The sequence below is a fragment of the Ambystoma mexicanum genome, chromosome 4q (genome assembly GCF_040938575.1).
Source record: "Ambystoma mexicanum isolate Mex_15411 chromosome 4q, UKY_AmexF1_1, whole genome shotgun sequence".
NCBI classification, from domain to species: Eukaryota; Metazoa; Chordata; class Amphibia; order Caudata; family Ambystomatidae; genus Ambystoma; species Ambystoma mexicanum.
In genome coordinates, this window is record NC_090928.1 from 217,328,431 (window position 1) to 217,354,995 (window position 26,565).

At 45.9% G+C, this 26,565-nt stretch overlaps 1 protein-coding gene across 3 annotated transcripts in view; it reads right to left on the bottom strand.

Moving 5' to 3' along the window:
* SCAF8 (SR-related CTD associated factor 8) overlaps positions 1-10,765 on the bottom strand; it is a 2,093,867-nt gene extending 2,083,102 nt beyond the window's left edge. For all 3 annotated transcript variants that reach the window (XR_011268119.1, XM_069607748.1, XM_069607747.1), the window contains exon 1: positions 10,415-10,765. Coding sequence is in view for 2 of the 3 variants with exons in the window: in XM_069607748.1 (XP_069463849.1) it covers positions 10,415-10,444 (30 nt within the window). In the remaining variant the exon portion in view is untranslated. The remainder of the gene's footprint in view (positions 1-10,414) is intronic.
* Positions 10,766-26,565: the final 15,800 nt, after the last annotated feature.

Sequence of the window (26,565 nt, forward strand, 5' to 3'; positions counted from 1 at the left end):
AATTGGCAGTAGGGTGTGAATATTTATATATTCCATTATTCCAATACTGTTTCAACGTTTAATTCTTCAAACGACTATCAATTAAGACAGCAGATAGGCTCGAAGATACCTTACAAATTTTGAATGAATTAACCTTAAATCATTATTTGCATCAATGCCTAATCTCACACATACCAGACTTCCTGCATAAACTTCTGCCTGGCCCAAAGACCTGAGAAGAATAACAGCGGAATGGAGAGGACTATGGAAGAGAGCAGAAACCCTCCCGCCCCCCTAAAAAATGAAAAATGTTTTTTTTTTAATTAAAAAAACGTCTTCCAGTAGCTCACAATACCCTAAGCGAGCCTTTAAAACATTATTGGATGTGGTAGTCTGAAACTTGCAAAGATTGCTCTAAAGAAAACTCTGTGCTACGTTGGCGGAGATGTGGAGGAGCCAGGACCTACCTCCTTTTCGGATGCTCCTATCAGAAGCTTAAAAAAAAACACAAAGTGAGATTTTGGGCACAATTACTGATGTTACTATACCACGTCTCCTCTGTGGGAGGATTAAAAAACAGGGAGCCTTTTTAATTCTTCTCATACTGGTTCTACAATTAACCCCCTTGGGTTATAAGATTAACTGCTGCTGCCTATTGGCACTCTATTATGTTCCCAGATTGCAACTTGTGATATTTAAATTAATAAAAAGATGACATACTAGCGATTGTTCTTTAAGTTCTTTGTGAAACTGGCGTGTTGAGAATATGTAAAAGATTAGGATTGCTTAACTGTGGGTGTTTAAAGTGCAAAAGGGGAGGAGGCGTCTCCTAGTTGATGGCTGTATACAATTGATGTTTGTTTATACTGTTAGAAGGGGTTTGTGTGTTTTTACAGCGATCTGCAGAGAAAGGGGGATTCATTACTTAGTTCATTTTTGATATCTAGGTTTAACTGGTGACATATATGGTGCTAATCGGTTTATTGTGCAATCCTTTAAAACAGAGTAAAACTTTTTGGAACTTCCAAGTTAAAAAAATATAATTATATATAGAGGAAGTACAGAGTGGTGGGTATGTGACAGAGAAGACAGCCAGTAAGAACTGCACAAAAGCCATTTTAATGAGACATGCCAACAGGCAAACGAACTGCCAAAAGCATGGTGTTCAGAAATGAGAGAATGCATCAATTGTACTCGCTAAAACACTCCCTACAACAGTAGGGAGCCAAAATACTTCCAACAACCAACAACAAAAAAAGAACACAACCAACCACCATTAATGTACCTCTCTTGCCCATGTTTGGTCCGCTGTTTTACCCCTACTATTACCACTGTCTTGCAGAGGCTCATCACAGACAGATTTACTTCCTTCAGAGCAACCATCCCTTCCACTTGTTGACTGCACATTTTCAGGAGCAACAAAGTTACAACATGTGGCATGTTTATCCCTCTCCACTTGAGGCACAAAGAAGTGATTGCCGTGAACATTAGGTGTGACCCCTCAATTTCTCTAAGATAAAGCTTTTATAAAGATGTCCAAATTATACTGCAGCAGTGATCGCCCAGCTAATGTTGTGTGAGGGGCAGAATAGAGTTGCAAGCCTTTTGTGTAGGTGTTCTTATACTCTTCATTGGTTCGTTTTGCTACACTGTCACAATCTTAAGGACATTTTCAAAATTAAAAATAAAGTCGTTATCCTGCAAGAATCCGAATCACCAAACAAAACTCATTCAGCGCATGATGAAATGTGTTCATCTTAAACTATCTTTGTGTCAAAGCAATTAACTACAACTTAGAACTGTTATTCATTGTCAGGGGGAGATATACCATCGGCAAAAGTCTAATGAAACTTCCACCACGTTATGAATTATTTGGGTAAAATTCAAGGCTTCTGCGCCTGCCTGCAGAATATCCAAACTTCTAACAGGAAATCTGCATTTGCCAAAAAGCACAAGGAAGAGAGGGTGACTTTCAAAGCAGTATCTGGCCGAGATTGAACTCTGCTAAGCAGCTGAATCAATTAATAATCGGGAAATCTAAATGTGACTAATGCTTTGCTGCAATTTGGAATAGTTGTTCCCACATACAGCCAAGAATGTATCTACTGCTCAGGCAGATTCAGGTTTCAGAAGAAACTGTTACACGTCAGATGATAAACCTGTGCTGCATCAATATCAACATAAGAGGGGTACAAACTTCAAGCAGCAAGCTACTAGACAGGCCAAAACAAAAAAACAAAAAATGTTTTTTAAAAAAATCACCCACCCCCTGCGTGGTCTATGTGCACAATGCACACAATTTCTTACCAACCAAGAGTCAATATCACTCGCCGGCAAGTGCAAATTTAGCAGCCTGTTACCACAGGTACCACGTCATCTTAACAGGTTTAATTTTTTTTCATGGACGTCAGAGTCGCAGTGTTCCAACTCACCACGATTCTCCCCCAACCCTTTCTCCGCCTTTCAATTGGTTCCCTGAATTGCCGATTTTTATGGCATATAATTCAGTTATAACACCTACCTTGATAGAAGAACTCTAAAGAAAGCTGTTTTAGTGTGAATGCACCTCACTCCGAATGAAGATAGAGAAGGGATTCTGCACAAGAAACATCCGTCTGTTACCTCCCAATGCATTGGTTAGTCAAATGTCAAACAAAACCCACCCATGGTAGAAACACTTAAACTCTCAGCCACAAAGAGGTTACTGGTGTAAACCAATGGTGGTAAAAGCACCTAAAACCACCTACATGTAAAGGCATGCAACCAAGTACCTATTACAGGCGTCAGGTGGAAACGGACAGATTATTTTGCGGGAAGACGATAGACAAACCCTCAATATTAAGCCTACTCCACCATGTAGACAAACAAAAAAGGAGGGGCTTTCATCTACAATAAAACACTTGTGCAGCTACATGTATTCTTCAGCTAAATTTAGATCAATCAATGGGGGTGGGTGTGCACAATACATGCAACCACAATGCAATCTAAATAGTTTTAGATCGGCCTCCCCTGTGACATAGCAAACCATGCCAGATTTCGCTAGTGACGACCTTAAAATCACATTCATGGTCTTCACAAATATGTTCTCAGGCACACGGTTCTTTAGCCATAAAAAAATAAAGCAGCATCACGAAAAATTGACAATCCAAATGCAATTGAAGCTGGGTTATTTCCTCTGGTTATAAATGCTCTGTTAAATCAAGTTTTTGGCATAGCTTCACATCACTGATGACCCCCCCAAACAAGGCATGAACATGCAACTTGGGTTTCTGTCGGTACTCTTTTTTTCAGAGGAGAATCGCCTAGCATTTCAGCACTGGGCTGTTATGTGGGTCGGACCAAACCGATATACAAATAAATATTTCTCCTCAGTGGGCGGGCACAGTTAGCTAAAACGTGATTGTAGACCCACCTGCACGGGAATGCTCCCAAAGAACAGGTTTTTGGCCATGTTCGTCAGTCGAGGAGTTTCACATTTTTCGCATTGATATGATAAATCATTTATAAAGACGCCTGTACACAGGTGTTCATAGCTTTCATTGTAAAAAGGTTCTGCGAAATCCAAAACTAGAAAAATCCAGACGGCTATAAATGGAATGCTTTTGAAAACTAACGCATGCAGATAGGGTCGACTATCACAATGCACATGCCTTCAGTCTGACAGCTTAGGAGCAATACTGATGTGAACAGCTACACAAAAATGTCAAAAAAAAAGGAACAGGATTAACCCACCAACACACCCCAACACCAAGAGCAACCCACCACCAAGTGTGGGTAGTGCACAGTCAGCCCTACAAATAAGGGATGCGTCGGCCACTTTTTTTAAATAGGAAACAGACACAGAACATTGTGCCCCTGTCTTCAGCCACGCAACTACACAGACATGCTTGGACCAGTAGTGCACGTACTACCACAGGAAGAGTCGAACTGCCTAATCAAAAGAAGTATACTTGCATCTTTTAATATGCATGAATAACTAGGTGCAAAGAAATAAATATTAAGGTATTTATGTAGCGCACAGTCACCAACGAAGTTGGCCTCCAGGCACTCAAGCAGATCTGTAAATATAAAAGGTGGGGGTGGGCTCGTGGGTGAAGAGGGTGTAGCAAAGTGAGAGGGTGTACTGTTGGCAGCTTCAGTTCGGTTTTCACTGTGCGACGAAGTTGGCTGTGCATATAGGATCGATGCGAGTCCTTGCGTGCTGTTGCGATCTATGTGTTGATTGTTGGTCTGGTGAAGTCTTTGCGGTTTGCTCTGCGAGGGGTGGTTAGGTGGGTTTTTGTGTGAATGAAGTATGCAGAAATGTGAGGTTTTGGTTAGTGGGTTGTATGTCTCATAATCCTTGTAGTTTTGTTATATGGATCAAGTTGTCGTACTGGGTAGGTATATAATTTCTCTTGGTTTGCTGACGGTCTAGTTTCTGGGGCGATAGCGTGGCTGGTTTCTATCAAATCTATTGCATTTAGTACGCCCGGTTGGGAAAGCATTATCCCCTAGATCGATAGTGGCGTATATTATCATTCACTAGCTCCTTTCAATTTACTGTCGGTAGTCCATTGGGTAGGTATATTCTTCTCATCCCTTTCCCGGCTGTCTAGTTTCAGGGGCAGTGGTGGGGCTGGCCTCCAGCTAAGTTATTGAGCTTAGTACACCCAGGAGGGCAAGCATTATCCCTGCTTAGATAGTGGTGTTATATTATCATTCCCCGCTCCTTCCAATCTATTTATTGTCAGTGGTCCATTGCTGCCCGTGTTTACGAGGTGGGCCAGGTGCTACCCTTTCCGATTGATCTGTGGGTGTGCTTTGGTATGATTTGGTGTGGTTTGTCTTTTAATTGATAAGTGGATATGTGGCAGATCTGTATATCCTTACTTTATAAGGTTAATGACTTTGGGAATACGGATAGGTTTTTCCCTCAGCCTAGTTCCGCTGTGAATGTCCTTATGGGCATTCTTTCTGGTTATGGGGTGAAGAGCCATGATTTGAGGAGTTTCCTGAATTGTTGGTGATCTTGTGTTCCGTATGTTCTTTGGTAGTTCGCTCAAGGTTTTTGGGCAAGTTGAGAAAATGAGGAACCTCTGAAATCTCTTGTGTTATGATTTGGTTTTCAAACAGATGTAGCTGCTGGATCTGAGTGGCCATGTAGTGTGATCTACGTTCAGTTTTCTTCTGAGAAACTCTGCACCTTGGCCGTGGATTGCTCTGTGCGTTATGCACATTGATTTGAACTTGATCTGCTGTTTGATGGGTAGCCAGTGGAGCATTTTCAGCACTGGTGAGATGGGTTCTCTTCAAGGTAGTTTAAGGAGCAGTCTGGCTGCCGCATTTTGTATGCATTGGAGTTTATTTAGGAGTCGTTCATGCATGCCTAGATATAGGCTGTTGGCGTAGTCTAATCTGGACAGGATGCGATGAGGGTAGTTGTTTTGTTGGTGAATGAGAGGAATGGTAGGATCCTTTTAGCCGATCGCAGGAGAAAGAAGCATTTCTAGATTAGGGCATTTACTTGTGGCTCTAGCGTGAGTAAATTGTCCATCAAGACTTTTTTTTTTTTTTTTACAATCGATTATGGGGCTAGGGTTTCACCAAGTTCAGTTGGCCATGGGATGTAGAGATTGTCTTCTCTGTTTTTTGTGATGATCAGTATTTCTGTTTTGACTGGGTTGAGTTTAAGGTAGTTAGTTCATCCAGTTGTATATTTCACGATGGCAGTTCTCTAGTGTTGAGTTGTCTTTTTGCGAGTCTTGTATTTTGTAGATGTGTGTGTCGTCAGCGTAGTTTTAACAGGTGAGGCCATGTCTTCAGATGATTTGAATTAGCTGTGAAAGGTAGATGTTGAATAGTAGTGGCGAGAAGGGTGATCCTTGTGGGACTCCGCATGACGCGTGGGCTTGATTTGTAAGGTTCATACACATGGTTTCTGTTCTGTTTGTTAGGATCTGATGCAAAGTAAGGCATTGTCGGTTCCAGTCTCCTGATGAGGATGTCGTGGTTAACTGAGTCGAATGCTGCGGAGGTCTAAAAGTATCAGATCGGTGCTGTTTGGGTCCGTTTGCCATTGGATCACCCCAGATTGAAATAAGTGCGGTTTCTGTTCCTCTCATCAGTCTGAGGCCTACTTGTGCCTGGTTTAATAGGAAGTGTTCTATGAATTCTTGGGTTGTTCTATATATGTGTGTTTCCAAAGGTTTGGCTGTGTAGGGGGATGTTGGAGATGGGTCTGTAGTTGGAGAGATCCTCTACGTTTCCTGCTGTATGCTTGAGGAGTGGTTTGATGTATGCTGATTTAAAGCTTGAGGCACTCTGTTGAAATTGATTGGTTGAGGACGTTCCTGTAGTATTCCATTGGTGTTCCTTGAGAGGATTGATATGTAGATTTATGGGCGGAGGTGGGGGAGATCCACAGAGGAGCCCGCCCGATTTGTTGCTTTGATTTACGAATTTGATGAAAAGTCTCCACTGATATGTGCGGGAAGTTTCAGAGTCTGTTCTAGTGTTCCTTGCTTCGGTGAGTGGCTTCAGTGTTGTGGTTGCATGGTCTGTTTTGTATGGTCATGATTTTATTTCTGAAGTGGTCTGCAAGGTCACAGCATAATTTCTTGCATGGTATTGGAGCGTTTTTTGCAGCCGGGTGAATTTTTCGGTTTTCCAGTAAAAACATTTTTACATGCTTATAAAAAAAAGACATACATTTTTACTCCACAAAAAAATAATTTTACTCCCAACTTTAAAAAAAAAAATAGAAGTAAAATCCTCCAACTTCCAAATCTCATCTGAAGCACTGGGCATGGTGCGCATATTTCTGAGTTTGGGAAGATTTAGGCCCCATGTGGCGTTTGTTGGTAAACGGGCAGATTACGAGCACTAGAAACTAAAACTCTCATGGATATCCAGCTTGGTACCATGCTCCAGGTGACTAGCTTGGAGAGGTGTAACATCTCTTTCAGTGTGCAGCTCTGTCGGTATGAGGCAACTGGGGAGCAGACATGACTTCTGTGCATTCATGTTAAGTTTCTTGTAGTGTTCTTTTGTCAAATGCTGCCCACAGCCCAGAAATGACGGGCAATTCATGTGAGGTCAAGGTCATCTTCAGGTGACCCTTTTATATGTACATGTCTAATCCTGGAACGTGCCAATTTCTACTATGCAATTAGCCATCTCCATTTAAAAACATTCTCACCTCACCCTCCAGTTGATCATGTTGCAGAACAAAATTGTTCTTAACTGCTGGGTTTAATACGAGAAAAACATTTTATTTTGTGGTACTACACACTTTATTCTCACGCCATGCAATATCAAGATGAAATCCTGTTTCAAACAAAGTATCAAGTTATTTTATTTTGATAACGCAATACAGGACGCTTTACAGAAATGTCAAGTTGCCACATGCTATGTGTGGATAGCACATCCAGCCCTGCTCCCTTTACATGCAGTCTGGCCGGGGTAGTGGTAGGAAAGTAGCTGCCAAGTGGGCAGTTTTCACATTTCAGCCAATAGCACTAGTCCTAGAATCAAAAAGTGTGCTAAATGGAAACCCCGGGCTGAACAGTTTACATGGGACCACTAAGCAATACTAAAACCCGGATGGAATGTAGTCCCCTCTTTGTGTGACCTTCAGGCTGTCCCACATCAGTTTGCACACTCTGCCTGTCCTGGCACCCATGCCCATATTTCTCTATGCACATCTGCTTCTTGTAGTCCTGCATTTATAACGGGAAAATTAAATTTCAGAATTGTAAAAGAAAGCAAAATGACACGAGCCAAAACACCAAAATCAACAGATCCTACATGTGACAGACATCACAGGAGCTCAGTGCCTGCATACTTTGTGTGATATGACTTAAATAGCTTTTTTGGCTTTAAAAAAAATGCATCTTTCCGGGTGGTTACCCTAGATATAGATTACTACTCTGGTTAACCAATCCAAGGTGTATCGTTGCCCCACATTGCTCTTTGGGAAGCATGTTATTTAAACCCTTCATTAAGCTATGCCCCTGGCCGCAGGTCGTCAATCAGTAGACGAAAATCTGCCTTTTAATTTTCATAGGAGCATGAGGATTGATCTAATAGCTGACAGTTAATCGAAAGGGACCCTTTTGTAGGTATACAGTGTACACCTATTTTCAATTTATAAACAAGCCCAAGTATGTGTCTTTCCGTGTCATAAATGGGCAACATTATCTAACAGTGGTAATAAAGTTACTGATTTTGGATGAGACACCATGTTGGCCATACCAAGATTCAAACCTGCGATATAGAGGCCACACATCTCTGCAACGGGTGTTCAACTTGCTGGTGTTACCATCATTGTCGCACATTGCAAGTATATCCTTATAAAACCATACCTCTACACATACTACACAAAATCACAATCATATTTATACGTTTGTTTTCACTCTAAGTTAGTCCATTTTTTGACTAGCTAGGATACATTAGAGGCTCGTACACCCATATGCTTACCACACTCCTTTTTAAAAATCATAATGTTCAGTATTAGTATGTAATAATTGTGCACACTACAATGTTGCCTTTTTGCACTGTGCCCGATTTGCCCAACACATTGCTATTAAACAAATAGTATATATCGTTAGGTTGATTTAGCATGTGGTTTGTTGCTTTTAGTATAGCTTTAGTGATTTTTTTTTTAAGACACCCATGTAGCATATGTTGGTGCACAACCAAAGATGAGGTATAGGATAATGTTTAAACTGCAAAATGTGGTAGTAAGTAAAATGGTCTGAAATTTCGCCTTAACCACTTGGGTAAAGTATGTGAACATGGGCAAATCAATTTACATCGCTCAGTCCGATTTCTCTTACCTGTCAAAATTAGGGTCACCTAGAAGTAATTGCCTTAAACGTGCATTGTAGAAAAAGGAGGCATAAATAAAGTACAGTGATACTACTGGTAGAATAATGTTGGCTGTTTATATAATACTAAACAGGCTAAACTCAAGGTTTGGTACACGGGAGGCGTTTGTAGAACCCTATTGTGAATTTGATGTAGGAGGATGAAAGGATGGGATTTCATCTAGGGGTATTAGAACCACCCCAATAGGGACATGTCGATATTCACAGTTCGCCCCTTTCAAAATCTGGGAGTACATCAACATTAGAGAGTCCCTGGTAGAGGGAGCAAAGCATGCCAAACTTCGGTTTAAACCTCCATGTCCTTCTGCATCCTCATTTATTTGCCCTGTTGTGTCGTTCAAGCGTTGATCATAAAAAGAAAAATAGTGTTTCTCATGCTGGTGAGCACCCTCACTTGAAATAGCAAAAAAAAAAAAAAATTCAGAGCTACAAACAGAAAATACATTTTCTATTTCAAACATGGGCAGCCGCCGGAGATGGGGGAAAAGACAATATTTCGAGCACCAGCAGCCTGCAGCAAAAGAAAATGCCTGTGCTGGAAATCGAAAAACCTTTTAATTATTTTTCAAGTTTAAAGGCCTGCTGTGGCTACAGAAAAAGTATTTTTTCTTTTCCTAGCTTGATCGGGTACTCAATTTTGAAATCGAATAAAAACAAGGTCTTGTGTGGGACAACATCATGCCATCGACCCCTTAAATGGATCCTTGAACTTTCATAAATCTTGGCGTTTGGAATTTCACTCAACCTGGTTCAAGCATGAATAATTATGACAGATACATACTGCAAACGTGGAGTAATACAGCAGGCATTAGGAAGGCACGACAATGCTTATTATTTAATTAAAATGCAAATAAATGTGTCGGTTCCTGACTCGCTGCACTCTAGTTTTTAGTTGTATACACCCCATTGCTTGTTGTTTCGGGTAGTTGCAGTTAGCAAAGAGATGGGATGCGCTTTGACGGAAAGACTTCTACTGCGTTGAGCCTCTACAAGACAGTGGCCAGATAAGCGGAAACGCAATGGCCCAAAACATGAGTGGGGGAGAAATGAATGGGTAAGACATACGCCTGTGATATTTGACAGCCCTTGCTGCAATTTACTGAGCGGGGAAGAGGTGGAAATTAACTGGTAAGACATCACAGGGGTATGTCTTGCCCATTCATTTCCCCCTCTTCCCCACTCAGTAAATTGGAGCAAGGGCTGTCCGAAATATCACAGGGGTTTTCCTAGTGTTGCTGGAAAGTATACTGCAGTTAATGGGGATTGCTTCTAGCTGCAGAGTCACGTCCTCTAATGCAACAATGTAAATAATGATGGACACAGTTAAGAAACTGTCACATAAAGCACACGAAGCTGAGGATCAGAGGGGTCCAATATCACAAATATACTGTCGGGGGGGGGGGGGGGGGGGGACACATAAATACAACCAGGGCGAAAGAAGCGCAGAAACAGGCACTTGGGGCACCCAGTTCAACTCCAATTAACGCACCATGCCACTCCCCATCATGCAATGGTGGAAACTGTATGTGACCCTCGGGTGTGCAGGCCGATTCCCTACTACTCACCTCGTTGTTAAACACTTTAACGGCCTCCATGTTGATTTAAGTGCAGCCGCCGCAGCTGGGCCTTTGCAGGAGTCTGTACGATCTGGCCGTGAGCGGATGATCAGTGGTGTCGGGTCTTCTCGCTACCCTGGAGTTCGCCGCTGCTTATCTTGTTCGCCCCAGCGAGGCCCCACCGCTTCCTTGCGCTCTGCATGGGCTTCTAGGGTGTGATCCCCGTGAGCAGGTCTGGCTGTGGTTTAGATCTACCCTCCTCCGACAGGCGGTAGAGCAAGTCGCGCGCACAGAAAACCCACAACAGCAGCAACGACGACAAGCAAGATGGCGGCGGCGCAGCAGCGCCCCCTAACGAACGGGTGGCGGCATACAGGCAGCCAGCAGCAAGGGAAGGGGCACGAACATCAAAGAGAGACCAAGCTCTCACCAGTGTACCAACAACCATGCGCACCATGGAAACAGTAGATGGACACTAACACGCCAGATGGCCTCCTTGACGGATACATGTGGGAAATATGAATGGTAAAGGTAGACCATACCAAGAGCGAGACAAGTCGCGTGTGAAATTGTAATGTTATCTTAATTTTTTTTTAAAGGAAGGTTTGGAGTGCCATTTGTTAGGTCGAGTTGTATGTTTATACTCCCAATATTTTCCTGTCGAACAAATGATTGCTCGAGATCTTTCCTGTACCGAAGATGCAATTGAGTTAATTGACAGAATATTAGAAACTATGCAATTAAAGAAGATCGCTAAATGTTGTAGTCTGTGGGAAGATTTCTACTGCTTTTCGACACCCTGGTGATTTTTTATGTAACAAATGTCAGAAACATGTCTATTCAAGATGGCTACCACATGTGTTATTCTATTTGTGTATTACTTTTATCTGACTTCATTGACGTTATCTTGTCACTACCTAAAGCGCAGAAACACTGTCCATTACCCGAACAGTTCGTTCACTCGTCCACTTTAATATACATATTTGAATTGATTTATTTCTATTTTCCATAGTATACGCACACAAAAATAAGTTCATATCTTTAGCTGAGCCGGGGTTTAATAAACACATGGGAAAGATGTTATTTTATTTATTTTATTTTTACATTTGTATAGCGCGCAGACAGCCCTTAAGCATCGAGGCGTTGTTACTACTTGTGAGGAGCGTAGTTACAAGGAAATGGTAGTACAGGTTAGACATATACATATATACATTTGTACATTCTGCCATGTTGCCATCCGTAAATGGGGTGAACTGCCTGCCTTTTTCAATCACATCTCACAATACAAAAAAAAGTGAGAGCGACCTTTTGCCTGTTTCCAAGATGGCCTCTTTCCTACAAGCGTCCACGCCCGTGCACTTTGTGACGCAAAAGACGGCGATAGGATGGCTCAGGCAGCACGGTTACCTTGGGGATGACATGTCATCGGCTACGGGAAGTCTGTGGATGTCAAAAAGATATGCTGCTTTCCCGCTTATTATAAGCGACTTTGGCCGTGTTTTTGCCCAAAGCCGCTTATGTTATTTGCAGGTCGCTTGTCGCGTTTCCCCCCGCTTGTTTGGCCACCTGTACGCGTGTAATTGGGCTTGTTTGAATTGCCCATTTCACGTCGCCGGCTCCACGGCACCTCGTGTGGGTTGTATTCATCGAGAGAACCAGTGCCGAACCACCTTTACATCTTGGTAACTGTGGAAACGCTTAATATCTCCAATAATTAACGGCAATTTCGTCTTACGTTTTACACAAGTGCCGAGTAGAGCTGCAGGTCCGAGCTGTAACTTAAACTTTCGTGTTGCAATGAAGTATATTTCCGTATTTTTTGGTGCGTCGTTCTTTGGGAAGCACCATGCTGGTGCTGCGCTGTGTGTGCTGGGCCCAAGAATGGGGCCCAGCTGGAGGACAGTGCCCCTGCTGGGCAACGCCGTCCGGATGGTGCCTCTGCCGGGCAACGCCGTCCCTGTGGGTCCCCCTAACCCCGTGAGGCGGGTTGGGGAGGAGACCCCGGCCTGGGTGCCCCCAGAGCCGGGGCCGCCGTGCGCTGGGTGTCCCCAGCCACGTGTGGAGCTCCGGTGGTCCGGAGCGGGTGGGGTGACCCCCACCCCTGAGTCCGCGGCGTGATCGCCGCACCAGTGTGTGCACTGTCGGGTGCTCCCCGACCTGAGTACGGGGCTGCCTGGTGACCCGGAGCAGCCCCCAACAATGGCGACGAGGAAACGGGCCCCGCGTGCCCAGAAAGAAGTATTGGTGGCGGGCCCAAATCCAACTGGGCCCGCAAGGGAAAGGAGGATGGCTAGCTGCCCGCCCCGTCCCACGCAGGAGACAGAATGTGTCGGCGGCTACACCGAGAAGGTGAAGAGGTGAACCCGGGAGGAGGGGCTACTGCCCCCCGTGTGATGGAGGATCTGCGGCGTCAGCCGCGTGTGCTACTGCCCCGGTGGTGGGCCCAAATCCAATTGGGCCCACAAGAAGACAGCAATGATGCGGGCCCAAATCCAACTGGGCCCGCAAAGTCAATGAGGAGGATGCAGCCACCGCCGCCCCTGAGAGGAGGCGGATCCTCCCCGCGAGAGGACTGGGGACCCCCTGAAGAAATGCTGGCGGCCGAGGCCGCGATAGAGTACCAGGCGGCCTCCCTCGCCGCCTCCAAGAAGAAATGGAGCATCACCCGCCGTAGGGGAGAGCGGAGCTGCCCCTCCCCCCACCTACTGGCTGCGGCGCCCATCGCCGCAAGAGAAGAAATGAGGCGGGCCCAACACCAACTGGGCCCGCAAGGACATTGTAGGCTCGCTCTGAGGAGCAGGCAGAGGAGAGGCCTGGCGGCCCCTCCCCCGACAGCAACAAAGAGGTGAGCTGCCTGCCCCTCCCCTGCATTTCGGCCAGCAACAGTGGCCGAGCCGTAGTGGAAGAGGCAACAGCCGTGCGGCAGTGTTCCCTGCCCCGTGGGGAGAGGAGAAGTGCTCCGGTGGGAGCTATTAAAAGAGAAAAATAAATGAGGGAATGCAAGAGAGGCCTGAGGCAGGCTCCCATGAACAGAGGAGGGGGCGTGGCCTAAACAACCCGGGCCCGCTGTGGTGAAAAGTTAAAAAAAAACTGTTTGGAAAAAAAGAGAGAGAAAAAACACCCCATGAGGAAAAGGTGCCCCGCCGCAGCCCTGATCAATCCAAGAAAGGGGGTACAATGGGTGACCTGCCCCACATTACTGCTGCAGATGCCCAGCCCGTAGTGTCGAGGGTGAGGGGAGAATGGTTCCTGCAGCACCTCATTCACCTCCCATCATGTGAGAGTGAGGATGACATCAAGCGGGGTAGGGAAGCCAACCAGTTGAACGGGTGGGCAGGCAACCTAGGGGTAACCCGAGGAAAGAGGGCAGAATGCCCTGTGGTCTGGCAACAAGAAGGAAGAAGGCCAGGCTCATAGCATTGCACTAGTGTCATCTTGCCAGCAGCCCACAGAGCAAGCAGGAAGGAAAGGACTGGGGTGCAGCAAGTGTTGGTGATGTGTGCGTCCTCATGGGCCTGCAGCTCGGGCACCCTACCATTCGTGTTTTCCTACCACCCGCCCCCATGAGGGAGAGGAAGCGTAATGAGGGGCCTACCGCCATACCGCCCCAGTGCCGGTTCTCTATCAGTGGTGCCCCCACCCCAAGATTGTGGACTTGGCCGATGTGGCCCCTGGGCCTCCCCAGGTGCGGCTTTGCCGGCCCCTCTTTGACTCTGGTGAACGTGAGTGAGGACACAGACGGTTGACAGATACGAAAGTGCAGAAGATGGATGTCGTCACCAATGTCCTCGATGAACACTCCGGGCCTGCAGAGACGGACTGGTGCCAAATGGCCCTAGTGGAGGGCAATGTAACATGGTGCCAGTACCGCTGAGAGGTATTCTGTTATAGTAGAACCACTCACCCAGGTTAATAAAGTGGTGAACAATTAGTAGAGTGGTTATAGGAGCAGTAGTGTGTAGTGGCATAAGCTTTGTGTTGTTGTTATTAAAAAAAAATGGAGTGGTGTTGCATAGTGCTCCTCCTGGGAGCATGGTAGCTCCCAGGATGTTGTCATGGGTCACGTGGCCGTAGCCACGTGACCAACATAATAAAAGTACCGAGCCACTTCCTGCTCGGCAGTCACTCCATCACTAGGCTCCAGCATCGTTCTTTGGGAAGCACCATGCTGGTGCTGCGCTGTGTGTGCTGGGCCCAAGGATGGGGCCCAGCTGGAGGACGGTGCCCCTGCCGGGCAACGCTGTCCCTGTGGGTCACCCTAACCCTGTGAGGCGGGTTGGGGAGGCGACCCCGGCCTGGGTACCCCCCAGAGCTGGGGCCGCGGTGCGCTGGGTGTCCCCAGCCAAGTGTGGAGCTCCGGTGGTTCGGAGCGGGTGGGGTGACCCCCACCCCTGAGTCCGCAGCGTGATCAACGCACCAGTGTGTGCACTGTCGGGTGCTCCCCGACCTAAGTATGGGGCTGCCCGGTGACCCGGAGCAGCCCCCAACACTCAATAAGAGGACAGACTGATATAAGATTACCTCCGCCACACGGGCATTAACACCCCCGCCCCCTCTCCACAATTAACATTGTTCTTAAGACCTTAGCTCCGATACAACTCCTGCACTTTCCCCAAACCGTTACAGCTGCCATCGCACTTCGACAAATACACAATTCGTCATGATCCGAGCGCTAGGCTACATTAAATTGTTCATACTATGACATTCTATATGAATATGTGACTCCATCATAGTACTCCTACCACAGACATTTCTCCATATTCAGTTTGTCTCCGGCCCATGTCACAGTGGTCATGGCACCTATACCCACCTGGCGGCAGGCAACCGTTCTTCATGTCCACCTCCAGCAGCCTGCCATAGCCATGCTGGATTTCCTTTTCATGAACCTGGTAGCTCAACCTCCTCCTTTTGCATATGCTTCAGTATTTGGCACTGATGGGACATTTTCACCTGAAAGGCCCCTCACAGATCGTTACCTAGCCAATAGGTACCCCATCAATGCCAAAGGGCTAAACATATTCAGAATAGAAAGCCCCGTTTGAAAGCTTAGTCATGCTGTCTGCTGCACTGATATATAAAAAAGGGATTCTATGTCAAGACCGGACGCTCGGATTTTGCTTTCTCTCTTTACTTTAAAGTCGAGCAGCAGTGAAACTCTTACAAACCGTATAAAAATATAAACATTAAAAACTACATTTCCCATGGGAATAGCCTTTTTGTGTGTAGTCCATTTTTGATATGTCAAACAAAACACGTGGTGTTTTCAACCAATCCTGTCACCCATAGTCCAATAGCTTCCTTTGCGTTCCTCTGTCCTTCCTCTTTCTTTGCTCGGGCAGCCAGTTAAGTGTTTTGACTTCTTTACAATCTTTTAAATGTATTGTGAGTGATTACAGTATAAGGTGCTTAGAAAGCGTAGTAGGGCTAGGCAACGCGAGTGCGGTGAGTAAGAGTGTGGCGGAGGGTATCCGCAGTGAGTAGGAAAGTAGATATACTTTAGGAACGTTCGCAACTGTGCTGTCCGCTCCGGTGAGTGCAATGTCTCCTTTCACTGAAAGGGGGCACTGCGGTCACGGAAGTGATTCTGAGCACGACGGGACCAATTAAGGTTTCAGTGCTCACTGATCATAATCCGGGCCATTAGGTGGAGCAAGGACAACAACGCCCCACGTACTAATTATAATAACATAACAGGCATAGAGCCCACGCGTCAGCGCACCAGAGTGAGACCTGCACAAACGCTGACAGAAAGATTCAGCAGCTCACATCGGACTGCCACCTAGTGGGCATTAAGGGAACAGACCGGAAATAAAGTCAGTTGAGGCGTTATTCACCTATTATCAGGCAAGAAAGGCAGCAGCTGCTAACTAGAAAGTGCTACGCACAAAAATGGGCACAGACCCAAGATAAACTGATACAATAAAGTAACCCATGCCCACATTAGTTGCACATTTCAGACGGGTACAGCCCCAAGAACCCTGCAAATACCCTGTAGCGTTACAAAATACAAAGCTCCAGCGAAGAATTTGAGGAACTCCATACTAGCAGGCAAAGGACAGTGTCCAAAAGGGCCAATCACTACAGTGTGTACTGGGCACACGTTTGGGGGCACTATCCCAAGGGAGGAGCTTGGTGGAGGACCTTATTACTTTCTCCTAAGGGATGGAGGCCCTGAGGGGAGATGCCCCGCAGAGGTATCGAGAGGGTCAAGGGGGAAGTAAGAAAGCCCAAAAGGCCTGCAGCTGCCGAACCCCCATTGGGCATGCCACGCAAGAGGAGACGTGGTGAGAAAAGAGTACGGTCACGGGTAAGCATAGGCAAGGGATACACAGATAAGTCCTATTCAGAGGATGTGGAGGAGGAAGAGTGGGACGAGACTTCAGCGGACAGCTCAGAAGAGTGAAATATATCATCCTGAGTCCTCCTAACAAGCATAAGGCTGTCAAAAAAAGGAAAAGACAAAGGGAGGAGGAAGCGATGGGCGAGGTATTCGACCCGGATTCTCTCATGTATCCCAGGTCTGCGGAGAAGAGAATTTGTAACTCCCTGTCAAGAGACCAGAAGCAAATTACAGGTGGAATGCCCCAGGCCACAAGTGCCGGAAACGCCGGAAATTGATGAAAAGATGCTATCCTTCGTGGGTCGCTACGGCAGGGACATCAAGAAAAGGATAGATCGATCCTGGAGAATAAACTCCTTGATGTCCTAGGCCCAATAATGAAAATCTTGCAAAAGGCGGAAGAGGCAAGCCAGCCAGACAAAAAGTAGACCCGGAAATACTAGCGGGGTGGGCACAGAGGGCAATATGCCTGCTCGGCAATGCTAAAAACGCCCTGACAACTGAAAGACAGAAGTCCACCCTCATCAAAATAGACCCCAAAATGAGAAAACTCGCTACAGCAGATTCAACATCCAGCAGTAACGGAAAACTGTTTGGGGATGCATTTATCAAGGAGATGGCACAGTTTGCAAATACCTACGCCACAATAGACAAGGCACAGGCATCCTTAAGTCTTCGGGCACAAGGTTTTTGGAAGCGCTTGCAGAGAAAGGGGCCGCTCACCCAGCTGTTTTTCCTCATACAGGCCCAACTACAAAACCAGGAATGACAGGAGAAATCAAGAAGAGCGCAGATCCAACCCATTCTTTCAATCGAGAGGAAGGCATAGAGGCAGAGGCCAACAGGCAAACATAGGCGAGACTGGTCACAGCTTTACACACTCAACCAGTAGATGCAGGGACCGCAGTGATAGGGGGGAGAACAGCCAGTTCTTAGAACGAGGGAGAGAGTTATCAGGAGATTAATTTCATTTATTTATTTATGTTGCTTGTATAGCGCGCCAAGCTCTGGGGCATCTGTGCGCTTACTTACATAAGAAACTTACCATTGTTACAAGGGTTACAGTAATGCATTCAAATTCACATATTTACATAGATGCTATGTGCATTTACATTTTACGTTTACGTGACACTTGGGCAGAGATCTAGGTGGTTAACATGAAAAGATTACAGTTGTTGCAGAGGTTAGTCATCTACTCATATTTACATATTAGTTTATTTACAATTTACATTACAGGAAATGGTATATTAGTGTGAAGAGATCAGAGTGATAAGTGTTAGTTGTGCAGTTATTGTGTGAAGAGATGTGTTTTAAGCTGTTTGCGAAAGATTGTATGGGAGGATTGGTCCAAGAGACCCCCCTCCCCTGTAGCCCCTCCCCCTTGTGAAGTCCATGGCTCGTCGGGGGTTCCCCCTGCCACCAGGGCCCAGGTGGTGGGTGGACCACTGGCTGAAGACATTGACCAAACATGCTGTATTTAGCTAGGCCCTGGAAACCATTTTATGAAATCAAAATGGTTTGAGCCCTGTGCACCACAGCGCGGCCCCCACCCCTGGAGAGTCTCACTTGTCCCTGCGGCCGCAGCTCCCTGGCAGATCCGCTGAGAGCCCGTTCCCACGAACAGATGGACATGAGCTAGTGTTAGATGCCAACACTGTAACATTTCACCTTCCGCAGTGTATCACTGTTCCCAGTATGACCCGGCCAGCAGGGCCGGGGTGGAAAAGAACTGTAAAATGGTCCCCTGACAAAAGCAGAGCCCCCAAATACTAACGAGCAAACTACCTGTGATGAAACTCTTCTCTCCATGACCTTTCTGACTAAAAAGCATGTAACCTCCATGAAGATGGCAGAATGTGTGCTTATATGGTATTCGGGTTGAAGTACTCACATCCCCGTAGCTATGCGTAAATGGTAAAAGTGTCCCGGGGTTTTCATGTTATATGTTTCGCCAAGAAGACTGCACCCCAAGGTCCCATGCCATAACTGAACTACTGCTGCTAGAGTGCAAAGGAAGACAAATACAACCCTATTGGGAGTTCATGTAAATGGTGCACGAAAATGCACCGTATGTATGTCCAAGCTCACCATGTGTCACCGCCATCAGGCTTATTAGCCGGTTGTTCCTACGTGCTCCACCAACCTTACTACTACCTCGCTTACCTCGCATGTATAGAAATGTAACAAAATGTTGTGGTTGTTATATACTTAACATATAGGTAACGCATCTGAAATGGCCATGTAAAAAGGCACTAACAATGTTGAAAACATAAGCTTTGAAAAGATTCAATGAGTATTGTGTATTATATGAATGTTTATGCCTCTTCCACTTAAATCTGCAACCCAAGAGGAAAATACCTTTGTGGGCATATCCAAGGCCATTCCCCCTTCCTCCCCATGGAAGCCTGCCAGACGGAAAAGCAGAGGCCTGTACTGCTCTACTCCACCTCCCCCAATTCGGCTGGAGCCGCTTCAAACATTCACATCCCCCCGCAGCACCCAAGGCCACGGCCTGCCACCTGAATTATTTACAACCCAGCAGTAAATCCCAGCCATAAACACAGGCCCGAAGGTGCCCTTTCTTAGGCTCCATGACCCACCGGCTCACCTTAGGTTAATGGCCCCTGTAAAATTAGGACACCCCATATTATAGCAACACTACAGGAACACATTCATAATGACTTCTAACGAGACATGATAACTCGGACAGCTCGTCCCTTGCCCTGAGACCCAACCTTGCGACCTATGATACCCGGTCAACAGGACGATGGTAACCATGTATTGATGTATCACCAAAAGACCCCACTCTAGGTGCATTCCTCCTGTGTTGCATTAACCTGTAGAATAACCTATTGGAAGATTTACCGGGGAAGATAATATTGCAATATTGAATGACTGCGGTGTGCGTGGCCTTAGGGCAGAAAGCCAGGAAAGACGTTCATCACTGACACTGGTCACGGCTGGCACAACAACACCGTCTGGATGAACCCAGCTGACCTGCCCGGCCCGGCCCACGAGGGTAACCAGTGACGTCCACCAACCACGGCAAACCACATCACAGCGGCACCTATAGTTAGTCGTCGCCACCCAATCCCCACGAACTTGTGGCCCCTATAGTATGTAGGTTCTTATGACGCTTTTTGTAAATATATACGCCTGTCTTTGCTATTGTCAGACAGAGCGCTCTCGGGGTTTGCAGAGTCCTTTGCATGCCCTATTCTGATCGATAAACTCCCGTTTAAGCTCACCCGCACTTTGTCCTAGCCTTATTCCCATCTTGGGAGAGTCCATTCTTGTCTCTCATTGTGGGGAGGATCGTGCTATCTGGGGGACGCTCGCCTTCAAGATCTAGAAGGAATCCCGGTATCTGAGATGAATGGGAAGTTCATTTCACAGTTTACTCACCATCGCTGGGAAGCTGCTGCCGTCCGCTTTTTGGCGCTTGAATTTCGGTGTGACCAGGAAGTGCATGTAGGCTGTTCTGGTGGGTCGGGCTGATTGGGTTTTAGTTATTTTGTCAGCTAGGTAGGCAGGGGCTACCCGGTGGAGGCGCATTTGTGTGTCAGGCTGAGCATTTTAAACCAGATTCGTTCTTCAATGGGCAGCCAGTGAAGTTTGAGTCTGGTCTCTGAGATGTATTCTGATCTCAGAATGTGGAGCGCTGTTCTGATGGCATTGTTTTGGAGGACTTGTAGTTTTTTGATGTTGTACATTGAGGTGCTGGTGTATAATGCATTGCAATAGTCAAGTCTGGTTAGCACTAGTGCTCTCGCCAGCGTGATGCAGCTGTTGGGCGAGAGGAAAGGCCTGCAGGCGTTGATCAATTTTCAGGGGTATTACGTGGCAGAGGCAGTGGCATTCACTTGTTTCGCTAGAGTGTGGGAGGAATCTAAGTAAAAGCCTAAGGTTTTGACATGGCTGGAGACTGAGATGGTAGTGCCATCAATGTTGAAGGATTGAAATGCTAAGCTAAGTTTGGCAAGTCTGAGTTGAGAGCCTATGAGAGCAACTCTGTCTTCTCGTCATTGAGGCACAGACCGTGATCTGCCATCCAAGCCTGTATGGTTTGGTAGATGGCGTTGAGAGTGGCCGTATCAGTGTTATGGTCTCCAGAGATAGGAATGAGGACCTAGGTATTGTTAGCCTAGTTGGTATACGAGAAGCCCAGTCCCTCAAGGCGGTCAAAATATTGGCTTTGTAAATATGTTCTACAAAGTGGGAGCCACACATGATCCTTGTGGTACTCCGCAGGTAAGTATGGTGGGTGGTGCTTCTGCTTTGGGCGAGAAGACCTTCATAGTTCTCTCTGAAAGAAACTATTTAATCCAAAGGGTGGCATTGGCTGAGAATTGTGCAGCTGCAGCAAGATGGTTGCATAGGATGGTGTGGTCCACCAAGTCGAAGGCAGCCGATAGGTCGAGTAGTAGGAGCAAGGCAAGCTTTCCTTTGTCCTTCAGGTCGTCCATTTGGACTTTTAAATCTAGGAGATCCATTTCGGTCCCATGTCTGGGTCGGAAGCCGGATTGCCTGAGTCCCAGGATGTTGTTTTCCTCTAGGTATTTCTGAATTTGAAGGTATGCCACTCGATTTTTAGTAAATAAAAGGTATGGTGGTAATGGGACAGTAGTTTGTGGGTATGTTGGGGTGGAGCAAGTTTTTTATTAATAGAGATAGAACCCAGCCATTTTTTAAGTCCTTGGGGACACAATTGTTGTCGAAGAAAGCGTTGATGAGGTTCATGATGAAAGTGGTAAATTGGGGTGTGCAGTCCTTAATGACTGAGGGTGGGTCAAACAAAAACAGTACATGGTTTCCACATAGAATTCTGGCAAGAACCAGTACAAGTAGAATACCCAAGGCCTATAAGTTTCAACAAAGAGGATGAAAAGCTATTAAGCAAGGAGATAGTAGAACTAGAACTCCAGTGTCGAACTCCACAAAGAGGTGTGTGAACAATATGTTCTTGGTGAAGGGCAAAAGGAAGCAGAGACCAGTGATAAACTTGAGAAGTTTGAACGCCTTCATAGTATACAGACATTTCAAGATGGAAGGTATCCATCTCTTGAGGGATGTGTTGCAGAGGGAATATTGGCTAATCAGAAAAGACCTCAAAGATGCCTACTTGATGGTCCCAGTAGCGAAGGAACATCAGAGGTTCCATCAATTCTGGTGGGCAGGTCAGAAGTGGGAATTCACATGCCTCCCATTTGGTCTAGCGTTGGCGCTTTGGACCTTTATGAAGTTAATGCAGACAGTATTGAGTCACCTCAGACAACAAGGCATCAGACTGATAGTATACCTAGACGACTTTTGTCTGATGGGACATGAGGAGACTAGTACAACAACCAGAGGTGACGATCCAACTATTGCAGGAGCTGGGGTTTCTCATAAATTGGGAGAAATCTGCTTTGGAGCCAGTATAGACAATAGAGTTCCAAGGCTTTGTGATAGACACAAGGACAGCCATGCTCGGCCTGCCAATAGAGAAAGTGAATGTGATCAAGAAAGAGATCAGCTTAATAAGTGTCATGATCCCAGCAAAGGAATACAGATCCATTTCAGAAACACTAGGGAGGCAAATAACTTCATATGAATCAGTTAGGAAACAGTGGCTTCAAGCCTGGCACAAAAGGCATTTTCCTCACTCTTAGCATTGCGCCCATAGGCTCATTGCACTTACATTGTTTCTTCCCCTACAGATAATTCGCAGTGCATGCTACACCTGTTGCAGAGGGAACTACTTAAGCCCCGCCTCCGCTGGAGTGCTTGCTTCACGTCTTCTCCGCTGACAGCAGGTAACGCTACCAGCAATCTCCTGACAGAACCTGTCAATAGAAAAACGAGATAAAGAGATTAATTTCTACAGCAAAACAACAGAATACCAGTATAATTGTAAAGACTTACAGAACCGAAGTTTTTTCTGAAGCTTTTCCTCAGTCCGCTGTTATTTTCGTAGTCACTGCATCTTCTGCCAGAAGTTCCGTATGTGCGTACCTGAAGTCTCAGCAAGGCTTTTCCTCGCTTAATTATTACACCGCTTGTCTCTGAAGGCAGCAATTACTCTGTTTCAACGAACTTAAATTTTTTAACGTTTCCTCAAACCAATTATAGTTGCAGCCATATCGCAGCATCTGCCCTTTTCTGGGAACCAAGAACCTGCAAAAATAAAGGAGAATTTTAGAATCTGATGAACTGTACATAATACTATTTTCACCAAAAGACTTACCAAAGATACCTTGAGAAGCGGATAGGACTTAATTCAGTTAAGAATCTGCCGACACCACAGCCCCTCACTTTAAAGTTATTCAGCCCAACGCGCCCCTTTAGAATACAGGATGGAGAGCTCCACAAAACATAAGCACAGGTGAGAAGGGAGGGGTTATTCAAAGGTACACTGCACCACAGTGTTTGTTTGCGAATGGGAATTACAGTAGTTTTGTTGTTATAATTGTGTTTCCACAGAATAAGAGCCCAGATAACAGTTCCTCTAGCTGAAAAGGCATTACGCTCCCGCAGAGTCCCAAGGTAAACGGTACAATAATAGCAAGAGAAATGCTAGCGCTCAGAGAGCTAACCAGAGTAGTAGGGAGACTAGCATCATTCATTCAGGCGATCTTCCCAGGACCACTTCACTACAGAGCTCTGCTGCGCCTGAAAATACAACACCTGCGAAAAGCGTTATTGTACGAACAGAGTACCGATCTCCTCAGAGGCGACAAAAGAACTATGGTGGTGGTTCAGACTCATGGAAGCATGGAATAGAAGAGTGATATTTGGCTCATCCCCGGACCTCATCATAGAATCAGATGCCAACCGCTTGGGCTGGGGGGCCTGTTGCAGAGAGATGACAATGAAAGGCAGGTGGTCAGGGAAGGAACTGAAGCTCCACATATATTGTCTTGAGGTGATGGTGGGGTCCTTTGCATTAAGATGCTGGACCCAAGACAGAGTGAACAGTTGTGTATTACTAAAGATGAACAATGTCTCAGCAGTACGCTACGTAAACAGGCTGGGCGGGACCAAGTCCAAGATGCTAGCGGAGCTGGCAAAGGATTTCTGGCACATGTGCCAAGAGAACAAAATCAGCATTACAGCAGAGTATCTCACGGGTCTGCAGAATCAAGTGTCAGACTGGAAATCGAGACACCTGAGAGATGCCAGCGATTGGCAACTAGACAGGACAGTATTTATATCACCAAGGGAAATGAGGGGACCATGCAGACAAATCTATTTGCATCCAGGCGAAACGCGCAGCTGACTCCATTCTTCAGCTGGAAGCCGGATCCAGCAGCAGAGGCAACATATGCATTTTTACAGGAGTGGGGACTGGACCAGGAATATGCTTTTCCCCTGTTTGCCATGATTCCGAGAACAGTAGCACAGGTCAGGAGACAACAGGAAACACTAATAATAGTAACGCCAGACTGGAGAAGTCAGGTATGGTTCCCAGACCTTCTCGCATTGTCAATCGACAAACCACTGGTACTGCCCCAGTTCAAGGAAATGATTCGGAATCCAGTGGGGGAGAGTCATCCGCTGAACCAGGAAGGGAAATTGAGACTGATCGCATGGGCAATTTCCAGGCAGCCTGTCAAAAGCCAGGGCTTTTGGGAGACGCTGAAAAATTAATTGAGGAAGCTTGGGCACCGGGTACCAGAAAGGCCTACAGATTGGCATGGACACGGTGGAGTAGCTGGTGTGTGGAATGGCACATACATCCCACTAGAGCAGATGTAACACAGATGATGAATTTCCTAGCTGCATTGGTGGCGCAAGGCAAGGCATACAGAACAGTCAACACATGTAGCTCAGCCATATCTGCCGGCTCCCAAGATAGAGAACCTGGCAGTAGGAGAACACCCACTTGTATGTAGACTCCTCATCAGAGTGAGACTTTTAAGACCACCGTTAACCAAATATTCACAGACATGGGACCTGAATACAGTCCTGAATTTGTTTAATAACTGGACAGACAATGAGCACTTGACAAGGAAAGCAATCTCAGCAAAGCTCACAACACTGCTCTGCCTTATATCTTGCAAAAGAGTGTCAGATGTAAGAGCACTCAAAATAAGACAGGCAATCCTTTAGCCCTTCAGGGGTCACCTTTTACATTAACAAGAGAACTAAAACGGGTATCAGAACTGTTTCCTACTCAGATTTTCCAGAACCTAGATTATGCCCAGTCCGGTGTCTGAAAAAGTACGAAGAAATGACAGGTACTCTTAGAGCTACTGGGGTTACCCAATTGTTCATCTCACTAAGGAAACCATTTAAGGCCGTAGCAGGGGCAACCCTAGCAAGATGGGTTAGCTGGTATAGGATTCAGGCAGGCGTTGACATTTGAACATACTTGATGCATTCCATTAGAGGAGCTATGGCGTCTAAAGCATATAACGCAAGGGCTAGGTTGGAGGACATCCTAAAGGCAGCAGATTGGTCTGGGGAGCCAATGTTCAAACAATTTTATTTTAGACCAATAAATGACATGTCGGCGTTGGTGGTAACTACGCTTTGAACAAGCATAATCCGACCCTCCGATCTTGACAGAGAATACTGATTTTCCATACTATCGTTCTAGAAAGTCAAGATTCTATTAAAGGCACAGAGGCAAAGGATTATCCCACCCGTTCAATCGTTATATGGAATTTGTGACAGACATGTAATGCATATGGGATACTAATGTTGTGAAACAGTGCTGTGTCATAACGATTGCCCACCCAATCACAGCTAGCCTCGGCTTGTTATTTGATTACTCTACAGGAACAGAGGTGAAGACAACAGAATCATGAACAGGGAAAGAGAAGTCCACAGCGTAATGCAGCGTCTAGAGGTTGGGGTGCAAACCTTGAAGTTGGAGACAGACAAAGAAAGAGTAAGGACAGAGGAACGTAAAGAAAGATATTGGACTATGGGTGATAGGATTGGTTGAAAACGTCACATGTTTTGTTTGACATATCAAAAATGGACTACACACAAAAAGGTTATTTCCATGGCAAATGTAGTTTTTAATGTGTATATTTTTATATGGTTTGTAAGAGTTTTCAATGCTGCTCGAGATTAAAGTAAAGAGAGAAAGCATAATCTTGACTTTCTATAATGATAGTATGGAAAATCAGTATTGTTCTGTATTGCACAATAGAAAAGCCAGAAGTTTGTGATAACCATTCCTTATCCAAATTACATTGCTACACAGCATTTGTTAGCATTCTCAAAGTGAAATAAGTACAGTAGTGTAAAAAGAAAATATATTTCAGACCTGCATTATTTTGCATCTTGGGACTTCTAGTTTTCCATTGATTAAGTGAAATATAAAGCTAAACCAATAATCATGTAGCTGAACATGTTTTCTAAGAATTTACACACTGCAAGGTTGCTTTAACTCCTTAAGTGCCAAGGGCGAGCTATCTCGCCCTTGACATTACCTCTGTGTTGCCAAGGACGAGATAGCTTGTCCTTTTAGACACTTTGGGCCTCATTATACGGTAGGCGGAGGACCAAGGTGCTATTAGCACCTTGGTCCATGCCGGTAAAATACCGGCACCGCCTTGGTGGAAAGGGGAATTACCGCCCTATTCCAAGGTTGGCGGGCGGTAATTCCCCCTTCCCCCATTGCCCTTCCCCATTCCCATTTTTGCCCCATAGGGCTCTATGGGAATGGGGAAGGCGCTAATTACGGTGCCGCAAATTGCGGTACCGTAATTAGCACCATGGTCCCTTTGCGGGTTGGTTTTTAACGCCTGCTAAACAGCAGGTGTTAAAGTACCAACCCGCAAAGGGACCTCGTAGTAAGGCGGTAAGGGTTTACCGGTACCGGTGC